Source organism: Squalius cephalus, assembly GCF_949319135.1.
Source record: "Squalius cephalus genome assembly, chromosome: 24".
NCBI lineage: Eukaryota > Metazoa > Chordata > Actinopteri > Cypriniformes > Leuciscidae > Squalius > Squalius cephalus.
This window is the reverse complement of record NC_137145.1, coordinates 3,427,579-3,440,039: the sequence shown is the minus strand read 5'-3', so window position 1 is coordinate 3,440,039 and position 12,461 is coordinate 3,427,579. Positions and strand designations below refer to the sequence as shown.

At 34.0% G+C, this 12,461-nt stretch overlaps 1 protein-coding gene and 1 long non-coding RNA gene across 2 annotated transcripts in view; one reads left to right on the top strand and one right to left on the bottom strand.

The window, feature by feature from the left end:
• brap (BRCA1 associated protein) overlaps positions 1 to 10,181 on the top strand; it is a 22,892-nt gene extending 12,711 nt beyond the window's left edge. Inside the window, exons 5-12 of the mRNA XM_079862103.1 lie at positions 796 to 909; positions 1,223 to 1,371; positions 4,126 to 4,201; positions 5,293 to 5,431; positions 6,606 to 6,715; positions 6,998 to 7,087; positions 7,206 to 7,309; positions 8,949 to 10,181. Of these exons, the coding sequence (XP_079718229.1) occupies positions 796 to 909; positions 1,223 to 1,371; positions 4,126 to 4,201; positions 5,293 to 5,431; positions 6,606 to 6,715; positions 6,998 to 7,087; positions 7,206 to 7,309; positions 8,949 to 9,315 (1,149 nt within the window). The 3' untranslated portion in view covers positions 9,316 to 10,181. The remainder of the gene's footprint in view (positions 1 to 795; positions 910 to 1,222; positions 1,372 to 4,125; positions 4,202 to 5,292; positions 5,432 to 6,605; positions 6,716 to 6,997; positions 7,088 to 7,205; positions 7,310 to 8,948) is intronic.
• LOC307153028 lies at positions 9,602 to 10,955 on the bottom strand. The gene is made up of 2 exons (XR_013820100.1): positions 10,168 to 10,955; positions 9,602 to 9,895 (listed from the first exon to the last, which is right to left on the bottom strand). It is a non-coding gene; the product is annotated as an uncharacterized lncRNA (long non-coding RNA).
• Between the last annotated feature and the right edge of the window lie 1,506 nt (positions 10,956 to 12,461).

Sequence of the window (12,461 nt, the reverse complement as noted above, 5' to 3'; positions counted from 1 at the left end):
GAGCCGCGTTCAAAGCCGTTGTAAATTACTCAACAAACACACACCTGTGACCGCATTACATTAGTGTTACTGAGCTCCTGCCGTTTGTGATTCTCTGTTGCTGCATGTGTTTTACCGTGCACTGTCGGCTTCGCGGGGCTCATTGCTTAAATCAACACTCAAATAGCTCAAATTAAGTTGTACAAACATTTCAATTGCAAATAAGGCAGTTCATATATCAACTTTTTTATAATCGTTTCTACTCCAGTTTGTTGGTGAAATATAGACATTTCAACGACAACTCTAATAACTTGTTTTCTTGACAGATTTGTAAAATAATGTATCACTAACAGGTTAAGTAAAAATATTGGATCAATATGCAATATGCATAAACATTCTGATACATGGACTTGTCGAGCTTGTATAATTCACTCTTTCTCTTCTTCTTCTTCTGAATACGTTTCTAGTTCAAACATGTATGGCTGAATAAAACCAGTATTTCCACTTGTCATCGTGTAGCGTTTACTACAGTGAGTGAGTGAGTGGAGGCGGGGCTAATTTGCATATTCATGTACCCACGTATACTAAATGAAGCAAGTGTAAGTTACATTCAAGCTATTTTAAGGCATGAAGAAATTAATTTAACAGGAAAACAACATTTAAAGATGTCACTTTGATTATCAAACATGAGTTTTAAGGGATTCAATTATTGACTGCAGAGGGACTTTAAAAACATGAAGATGAAAATGTAGACATGCAAATTAGCTTGTTGATGTTTAAAGTTTCACGAGTTTCGTTGTTTTTTAATTCCTTTAGGCCGATGCCGACAGCTTCTACACAACAAGCAACGGCCGTCAGTTCAACTCCATTGAGGATGCGGTCTGCCAGTTAGTCTATGTGGAGAGAGCAGAAGTCATCAAATCTGAAGAGGTACGGCTAGAGAGTGTGTGTGTGTTTGGGGTGTTTACTGAAGCGAGCAACTGTTGTGACCGTTTACACTAAGTGTTACTGTACTTGGTAATCTCAAAAAAACGACTTTTCGACTCTTGTTGAGCACTACTGTAGGCCGATGCATTGCTTGAGTGACCAGGATGAACCTTTTTTGTTGTTGACTAGCTGTTTCTGTTTAAAAACACACACACACACACACATGTCATGTTTCCAGCACTGATTTACATGCATAACAATAGCGGCAGCGTTCTGGAATGTTTTGAATGATCTGAAACTCTTCATTATCCACCAGGGTGCCAGTTTACCCGTGATGGACCTGACAGAGCTGCCCAAGTGCACGGTGTGTTTGGAGCGCATGGACGAGTCGGTGAACGGTGTGTTGACCACCCTGTGTAACCACAGCTTTCACAGCCAGTGTCTGCAGAGATGGGAGGATGCCACGTGAGTGCTGTCATTCACAGCCACTGCCTTGAGATTCAACAGCAAAGCAAAACTCACTCTATTATTTACCGTCGAATTATTCTAAAGACCATTTAAAAAAAAAAAAAAAAAAAAAATATATATATATATATATATATATATATATACATTTATTCATTGACATTTTTGAAACTTTTCTGGTGATGTATCCAAGGCTGTGTGGGTTGGGAAAATTAATATTAAATAATATCATCAATTTCAATCCTACTGGATAAAATCAAGTCCCGTCCTACATTTATTTATTGCTGAATATTTCACTCACAACATGTCAAATTATGGAAATTAACTAATTTTAAACTTTATTATTGCAAAATATTATTTTATTAAATTAAATTAAGTAAATTTTGTATTATTGAGACATTTGACTTCAATAAAATGTAATGTTTTTAATTTAAAAATTATTTTATTTGACTTTTATTTGTTAACAAAGTTCTAAAAAATAATCTTTATTATTGTTATAAATTATTGAATTAAATTAAATAAACTTTATTATAGTAACTTTATGAGACATTTGACTTAAATAAAATTTTATGTTTTTAATGTCAAATAAAAATTTTGTTTTACATTTAATTGTTAACAAAAAATATTATTATTCTAAATTGTAATTTAAGTACATTAAATTAAGTATCTTCTGCTTCATCCCGCTCCTTTTCGGACATATTGCAATTTGTTCGAAATAAATTAATAAATAAAGAAAGACTTTATTGTAACTTTATAAAACATTTGACTTAAATCAAATGTAATGTTTTTAATGTAAAATTTCAATTTAATTTTACATTTATTGTTAACAAAAAGTTATAAAAAAACTTAATTGTTAATAAATTATTTTATTAAATTAAGTAAACTTTATAGTAACTATATGAGACATTTGACTTGAATCAGATTTAATATTTTTAATTTAAAATAATACATTTATTTTACATTTAATTACCTAAACACTAAGTTATAAAATAAAAAATTATTATTATTATTATAAATTATAATTGTATTAAATTAAGTAGACTTTATAGTAACTTTGAGACATTTGAGAGTATTTTTTCCGTTTATTTAATTGACGCTTGACGTATTTCATCCACGCCCTTCTCCTCGTGACTCATTCTTCTCCTCTGACACGGTGTTTACACGCTAATATTTCACTGTCTTCTGTTAATTACGTGCATCACTTTGAACCTTTTCGTCCCGGTTCTTCATTGACATGTGATCAAAGTTTGCCAGGCTGTTCTCTATTCTTGTTGTTGTTGTGTTTGTGTGTAATTGTCATAGTTGAACTGTGAGATGAAAGTCACAATGTCACATTTGTGCACAATGAGAATGCAAACCGCTGGTTTGGTTTCAGGTTGAAGTGTGTACACACATGAACTGACACGTATGACACATTTAACCAGTGTATTTCTGAGAGAAATGATATTCAGAGGGAAATTATGTAGGATTAGACTTTATTTTATTCTTCAGGATTTGATTGGGCTTGAAATGTAGGTCAAGTTATTATTAGTGGTGTTTGCTAATGCATGCATCACTATTACTAATGAGTCCCTAACACACACTGTTACACACATATGAAATATTAGGGCTGGGTTGAAAGTATCAATTTTGATGAACCGATATCGTTTCTTAAATCCCAAGAATATTTTAGTCTATGCTTTTTTTTAGTTGATGAATGAACAAAACTTTGTAGCGCCTCCCATCCAATAAATCACTACAAGCTTTACTTTTATTAAACACTCATTATATTTTGACTTAACCTGTCCTTCAGTATTCATTCTATAGAAGTGGGAAAAAGTGACATCAAGCCTAGGAAATATTTATCCAAATATTATTAAATATTTGTGCTTGAAATCGATTGTTTTATGTGCCGACATACATTTTGGCCAGACTGTCATACAAAGAAATTATGAACGTGCAAAAACAAGAGAGAACCAACTAAATATTAATAACTGATTATGTTGTAGTCAATGTATGCTTTTGTCTTTTTATGCATCTTTTTAGTAAAAAAAAAAAAAAAAAACTGTAGCTGTAGTTTGCCTTTTTTTTTTTTTGCCAAATAATTTTGTCAGATTAACCAAAATAGTGTTTTGTTCTTTCCCCATATTTAAAATATTTTTTTGAAACATAAAACATTATATTTGAAATGTTTTTTTTACAGTCTATGCTTTTGACCACTACTATATTTTTTAAAATAAATAAATAAATCCATAATTTAAATAGGTTTTAAAATGTAAAAAAAAAATAATAATAATAATTGTTGAAGAAACAATTATATAATTAAAAAGTTATTATTATTATTATTATTATTATTATACAAACTGCCTTATGTGCAATTTAAATATTTGTATACAAATCACCATTATTATAATATATAACAACCTATATTATATTATATTATAATAATAAAGCAACGAACCAAATGACGGGTTTCCTGTATAGTTTATAACATTAGTTGAAAGAGATTTTTGTCCTTATGGAAATATATATCCAAATTAATATTGAATTGAATCAAGATCAAAATTGAATCGCAGACATGTAAATCAAAATTTAATCCTGAAATTTGTGTCTATTAAATATTATTCTTAAATATTTCATGCACCAGTGAATCAGAGATGTTTATGAAGAGAGGAAAAGGTCTAATTTCCGAGCACTAATGGTGTGCATAATGTTTAATCTAATAATCTTTCTGAATAATCTACTGAGCACTGATGGTGTTTGCTTGTGCCTCAGGTGTCCGGTGTGCAGATACTGTCAGACTCCTGAACCCGTGGAGGAGAACAAGTGTTTTGAGTGTGGAGTGCAAGAGGTAACTAACCCAGAACATCAGATTAATCCTGCATGTACGGAAAACATTTCTGTGGTCAGAATGCATTTGAACTTATATGTACTTTACTCATACTCATATTTTTGCTGTTAAATATGCATTTTGTTGGACATTAAATGCATGTTTAAAACGCTACATTAACACATGTTGTGTTTTTATGACAGCAGTGAATATAAAGGGACTGTTGTAATGGTCGTTTAGTCAGTGCTTATGTTTTACTTTATTATGGTGGGCAAGTTTTACAATGTGATGTTTTTAATTGATCCTTTTTTGCACATTTTAAAACCAACATAGATACATATTTGCACACTGTATGGAATATGGATGGAATAACTTGTTAACATTAGTTAATGCATTAACTATCATGAACTAACAGTGAGCGACGCATCACACTGCATTAACTAATGTTAATCGATACAACTTTTACTCTTAAAAATGTGTTAGTAAATAAATGTAGAGATTAACATTCATTTTAATAAATTATTTAGAAGTATTGGTCATTATTCGTTCATGTTAACTAATGAAACCTTATTGTAAAGTGTTACCAATTTTTTTTTTTTAAATCATAAAGTACTGAAAACCAAATTTGTTTTTTTAAATTCAATGAATCAAAGTCATATTAATTGATTATCAAAATAATGCGCATACAGATGTGTTATTTTAGTTTTTATTTCACTTTTATTGTAGTTTTATTCATATATTTTATTTTATTATTTTTATTATATTTATTTTAATAAATATTTTTATTTTATTCATCCTTTATTTGTATATTTTTAGTTATATAACATAGTTTCATGTTAATTTTAGTAAAAAATGTAGTCTGTTCGTTTTGTCATTTTATTAGTTTTTAATTATTATTTTTTTATATTGCTATTTAGTTTTTTTCAGTTTTAGTTTTTATTTATTTCCAGGTAATAATTATAGTGCTTCAACAGTTTATTGCCAAGGCAACATTTCACATTTTCTAATATTTATATTTTATTTGATTTCAGCTTGATTTCAATGAACAGAAATGTTTATAATTTTTTGCTTGTATTATATTTGAGATGTATATATCTGCTAATCTCTCCCAGAACCTGTGGATCTGTCTCATCTGCGGTCACATCGGCTGCGGACGCTACATCAGTCGTCATGCCTACAAGCACTTCGAGGAAACGCAGCACACTTACGCCATGCAGCTGACCAATCACAGGGTCTGGGACTACGCTGGAGGTGTGTGACGTCCCAGATCAGGAACAAAGATCCCAGAGATTCAAAAGTGGCTAGCAATAAATCAATAATACATTATTTAATTTATCCAATCAGATTAGCCATTAGTCCGCGTGTCCACCAAAGAGTTTTTAGCCTTTAAGTATTTGCTCTGGCTCTTGTTGTAAATGATTTTGTTCTTTTGTTATGTGGCGGTTTGTCCCGCCCCTTCTCTGCTGTGATTGGATGGCTGGGTAAAAAGTGACAGTTATGAGCGCTGCCTTTTACCAAAAATTTTGACCATAAATAGACTCTCAACGCCTCGTTACGATCCTGCCTTTTTAAAAACGTGGCGTTCCCATTGAAAACTATTGGAAAAAATATGCTAGCCATATGAAGAAACGCTTTGGTGGACACACGGCCTTAGAATTAGAAACTTTTTAAATTTAAAATTTATTTTTTACTTTTATAACTGGATAAAATCAAATTCCCCCTGAATGTATTGCTAAAAAAAATCATATATGCTTTTTCCATGTTCATCTTTCTTTAGTGTGTAATGTTGCTGTATGAACATGAAAAAGCTCTGAGTTATTCTCTATATCAGTGTTTCTGAACTCCCTGAAACGCCTCCATTGTAGTCTTGAGTTTCTTCCGGGAACAAACACGTCACAATATTCCTCATTTAAATAATTCATGCGCAGAATAAAGGGGCGGGGCCTGGTTGAGTTAGTTAGTAGTGTGTTAAACTGGCGGTTATGGTAAGGGGCGGGACATTTCCCAAACACACTCAAAGCACTTGACCAATCACAACACACTGATCCAGCCGACCAATCAGAGCGCAGTGTGCTTTTCAGAAGGAGGGGCTTCATAGAGACAGGAACTAAACAGAGCGTTACTGACAGACTGGGAAGAGAGGAGCTGCAACAATGGAGAATATGGGGAAAATAATCAACATTCAAGCAGGAAAACCTGATCTAGTAGAGCCCAAAAACAACATCAAGAGTTTGAAAAAGGGCATAATAGTTCAACTTAAATATTTCACTCAAAATGTCAAATTATGTGGAAGTGAAATGCATTAAATGTTGTTTCATGTTCACTTGAATCCTATTTTAATGATGTCATTTTAAATTTGATATTTGAAACATTTTACATGTAATCGTCAACAAAATAGTTCCTGAATATTCTGTATGTGGATCAGATAACTACGTTCACCGGCTCGTTGCCAGTAAAACAGACGGGAAGATGGTGCAGTACGAGTGTGAAGGAGACACGTGTCAGGATGAGAAGATCGATGCGCTGCAGCTCGAGGTGTGTGTGTGTGTGTTCTTGTATATATGGTTTATAATTACATAACATAAACATGGTTTATGAGGACACTTCCTGTGCTTTTGTAAACCAAATGTCTTAAAAGACATAGGGTTAGTTTAACGGGAGAGAATATACAGTTTGTACAGTATAAAAACCATTATGTGTATGTAGGAGACTCACATATTCAAGAATCAAGAGTGTGTGTTTTCTGTGAAAGTGTGGAAAGTTGGATACTCTTCTATCACTTTCTCTTATAATGTTTTTAATGTCTTTTTTCGCTAGTATTCATATTTATTAACGAGCCAGCTAGACTCTCAGCGCATTTACTGGGAGAATAAAATAGTTCATCTGGAGAAAGACACAGCGGAGGAGGTGAGGACTGCAGTTTACTACAACTAATCCAGAATAAGCATAGTTTAAAATCATCATAATCTGCTCCAGCTCAAATGAACTCCAGTAAAGTGTGTGTGTGTGTGTGTGTGTCTTTTAGATCAACAACATGAAGGCCAAATTCAAGGAGACGATCGACAAGTGTGACAGTTTGGAGCGGAAACTGAACGAACTCATCAAAGAAAAACAATCCATCGAGAAGAAGTATAATTTACTGAATCTCACATCATTATCATGCAAAACATTGACGTCTCTTTATTATAGGCCAGACAAAACTTCACGATGGTAAACTTCACGATGGTAACAGGGTTATTATAGTTAACTAAAACTAAAACCGTAAAAAACTTCATTACTTGATATAAGAAAACGAACTGAATTTATTGATTTTATTTCAGCTAGTTGCAACATTTCTCATTTTCATTTAGTTTAACTTGATGTTCTAAAATAACTAAAAAACTATAGAAATGTATGAATAAAAGAACAAAATAAATAATCACAAAAATGCAATAATTACTGGAAAAAATACAAATAAAAACTAATTCAAAATATTAATAAAAACTATAATAATATCTCTATGATACTACAATAAAACTTGCACGGTAAATATAGTCAAGTTAATGTTTCTTAATGCTATCAAACGGATTAATCGTGATTAATGGCACCTAACATAAAAGTTTGTAAATATATATATATCAATTTATGTTAGATGCAATTAATTGTGATTAATTGATTTGACAGCACTAATAATAGTGGAGCAGCTAAGTGATATAATCGTTCAGTTTATGATACAAGCCTGAAAATTGGCATGAGCAGTCTCCATGGGTCACTTGACAAGAAAATTGTCCGAGCCACTTGAAGTTTCAAGATTTTTCATTTTTCAAGATGGCCGACACCTTAGTGGAGCAGTTAAGTGATATAGTGGTTTATTTGGTGATACAAGCATGAAAATTGGCATGGCCAGTCTCTGTGGGTCACTAGACAATAAGCCACCCACAGCTACTGGAAATTTCAAGATGGTGGCCATTTTTCAAGATGGCCGACACCTTAGTGGAGCAGTTAAGTGATATAGTGGTTTATTTGGTGATACAAGCATGAAAATTGGCATAGGCAGTCTCTGATGTTCACTAGACAATAAGCCACCCACAGCTACTGGAAATTTCAAGATGGTGGCCATTTTTCAAGATGGCCACCACCTTAGTGGAGCAATTAGGCTCATGGCAATTTTCATGCTTGTATCACCAACTAAATGATTTCTTAAGCCTAATTGCTCCACTAAGGTGGTGGCCATCTTGAAAAATGGCCGCCATCTTGAAATTTGCTGTAGGTGGCTTATTGTCAAGTGACCCACAGAGACTGCTCATGCCAATTTTCATGCTTGTATCACCAAATAAACCACTATATCACTTAACTGCTCCACTAAGGTGTCGGCCATCTTGAAAAATGGCCGCCATCTTGAAATTTCAAGTGGCTCGGACAATTTTCTTGTCAAGTGACCCATGGAGACTGCTCATACCAATTTTCACGCTTGTATCATAAACTGAACGATTCTGCCAAACATAAGCACTTAGCCGCTCCACTATAATAATAATAATACTACATAAAAAATATGAATAAGATTTCCTTCAAACGGTGAAAGATTTTATTTATTTTAAAATGTTATGATTTTTTTATTATTAATGAAAGTAATAAAGTTAAAGTTACAGTGTAAGTATTAATTGTTGTAAAAATATTTTTTGTTAAATTTGTGAAAATCGAGTTGCCTACGATGCCTATTCATCATTTCAATATTTAAAATGCCATTTTTATAGTATAATGCACTCTTGACAGTCTTTCTGTGCTGCAGATGTTCCCAGCTGAATAACAAAGTGGTGAAGCTCAGTCAAGAGCTGCGTGAGGAGCAGGAGATGAACCGATGCCTGCGATCCAATCAGACGCAGCTCCAGTCGCAGCTGCAGGAGGAGGAGAGGCGGAGTCACGAGACCGCAGCCAATAAGGAAGGCCAGATCGCCGAGCTTCAGGAGCAGCTGCGGGACGTCATGTTCTACCTGGAGACGCAGCAGCAGATCGATCGCATGCCCGCAGACACCCGGCAGGAGATCCAAGAGGGCCAGATCAACATCGCCGCGGCCCCTGCCCCCCCGCAGCCCGGGCCCTCGGCACACGGCTCTGGAAAACTCGGCCGGAAAGGACGATCCAAGAGGGGAAAGTAGCCAAAGACGTTGGGTTTAGTGTGTTCAGTGCTTAACGGATGGAGGAAATGTTGCACAGGCTGCTTTGGAGATGAGGGAGAGTGAATAATCCTCGTTAGAGGCTCTAATATATTACCGTTTGTTCATTAATGTCTCACGCGAGGACACCAGTGCTGCTTAGAAATGGAGCTCGGGCTGTTTTTTATACGAAAAAACAAAGTGCTGTTCTTTTATTTTCGTATTATTTTAGTGTCCTCATGGCTGGATGATGTCAAGATTCATGAATGCGTGCTTATAACTCTGGAAGTTTATTCATTGTTTGGTTTTACTTTATGTTTGTAGAAATGTTGCTTTCTGCAGCTCTGACAGATGAATCTCATGAAAACCTGTTCTGGTCATGTTTCACTTGGAGAGAAAGAGAAAGAGAAAAAAAAAAGAAATGACATTTTTCTGTAATGCATCTCATCTCAAAACTCATTTCTGTTAGTATCTTTTATTGCATTAAACCAAATAAACTAAAAATCTGTAATGCTATTTTAGTGGTGAAATAAACACTATAGTGGTGTATAAACACTTAAGTACACTGAAAAAAAATCGTACACTTTTTTTATCGTAAGTGGTTGCATTCAATTTATTTTATCTACATTTAAACAAATACATTAAGTTGAACTTAATTTTAGTTCAACTTAATGTATTTGTTTAAATGTAGATAAAATCAATTGAATGCAACCACTTATGATAATTTTTTTTAAGTGGTTGCATTCAATTGATTTTATCTACATTTAAACAAATGCATTAAGTTGAACTAAAATTGATTAAGTTCAACTTAATGTATTTGTTTAAATGTAGATAAAATCAATTGAATGCAACCACTTACGATAAAAAATTGATTAATTTCAACTAATAATTTTTTTCAGTGTAATACACACTATTTTTTGCATTACAGTAATTAAAATTAAATGTTTTTACAGTGAGAATTTAGGAGGTGATGTTTAATTATCATGAAAATAATACTTAGTTTATGCAAAATATCTTTTTTTCTTTTGATTCGATCTGAAATTTGACATTTTTCACGAGATTCACCCCAACAGAGAAACACTGCGCGCAGTATTATCATCATCATCATCGCAGGTCACAGGTGTGGTATTGTAACCCAAAACCACAATGGCTTTGTAGTTTTAAGGGCACGTCTGCTTCGTGGGAACCGTCTCAGACGCTTGATGTTTGCATATTTGATTCACAGAATCATGCGGCCTTCGTCATGTTTTACTATCTAACGCATCCACCCACTTATTTTTAGAAAGTTAAACAGTCACTCTTTGTATTGGTTTCCACACCCTTCTTCTCATAGGTTGCAGATGCGTGGGATTGGTGTATTAATACCTTTTGACAGGAAATCTAACAAGCCTCAAACTAAATATTTGTGATTGTCAAACTGTTAAAGCTACAAATAAAAGCACTTGCTTGCGTCAGTCTTCGCTTCCCATCACAGCACACAAGCCGCACAAGAAAGTAAGTTAAATAGGCTACAGGCATTCCTTATTTATATCACAAAGGCCTGTGTGGTGAAACACATTCGTTTAAGACAAAAGGCCATTTTTTTTGAATGGGTGTCAATGGAGAAGTGTCTTCGCAATGCTAAATAAACTACTTTTGTGAGGAAATGGCTTGTTGCTATAACATTTTTATTTCAGAGTGAGTTATATTTGGAGTCTACAATGAAAAAAAAAACTTTTTATAAGATTAGTCAGTCAATTTTGCAACTGTAGCCTACTACTCATTCATCTGGTATCTGCAAACAGAGGGAAAAAAAATCACCTTACAGAAATCATTTGAAATGATCATTCAGCAAGTCATGTATTACTGTCTCTAAAAGGCTTTTGTATTTCAAACATATTCAAATGCACGTCATTTCTTTTTTTGTTAGCTGAGCCTCTTTGCCCTAATATATTTACTGAAAGAACCCCATGAGTTTTAAGTTAATAAGTTAGGACAATAATGATGATAATAATAAAATTGTTCACTGATCTCACATGATGGTTAATGGTCACATGACATGCAGGTAAACAAAATAATACAAAACATTTTTTAGTGAATGTTAAGTTTTACTTTGTTTTAATTTTAATTTTTTATGATTTAATTAATAGTTTTTCATTAAACTCATGAACCCCAGTCTGGGAAACACTGATGTAATATAATTTAATGCCAGGGCCTAAAACTAACTTTTTGTCACACCTGCAATTGGCTAGTGACTTTTTAATTTATACCAGCCATAAATATTTGTTTACCAGCCATGAAACAGATTCATTATTAAAGTTACAAAAATTATTCAGTCAAGAGCAATGAGTGATTGTTCTTTGATTAACATTAAAATTGCAGACAGCAGCGGGTTTATTAGGCTGCCGTCACTTTAAGAGCTAATGGACAGATCCAAGATACTGTTACACATGCATTTTATTTCTCAACTGTTTACGTTCACTTAAAGGAACAAGCCGACTTTTTGGGACTTTAGCTTATTCACCGTATCCCCCAGAGTTAGATAAGTCCATCCATACATACCCTTCTCATCTCCGTGCGTGCCGTAACTCTGTCTGACGCACCCACCGCTAGCCTAGCTTAGCACAAAGACTGGAGGTAAACGGCTCCAGCTAGCATACTGCTCCCAATAAGTGACAAAATAACGCCAACATTTTCCTATTTACATATGATTTGTAGTCACAGCGTGTACTAACAAGGTCACATGAGACACAGCCATCTTCTTTGTGCTAAGCTAGGCTAGCGGTGGGTGCGTCAGACAGAGTTACGGCACACATGGAGATGAAAAGGGTATGTATGGACTTATCTAACTCTGGGGGATACGGTGAATAAGCTTAAGTCCCAAAAATCGGCGTGATCATTTAAGGATTAACTGAGTACGTTTACAGAGATACTTGACAAGATAAGCATTTTGACAATTTTGTTTGAATATGTCCGTCCAAGCGCATTTTACGTGAAAGAGAGCTCAATTCGCGAGCTGTCTGGGACCTTTTACAGTCTATGTCTGGGACGCGGACTTCTAGGAGTAACGAATTGAGTTTCCTTTCACGTCTTTGAGCTTGAATACTTAAATTGGCAAGACTTAAACTTTCATGATGCTGCAACACTGGCCTGTCAGCTGTCCCGAGCGT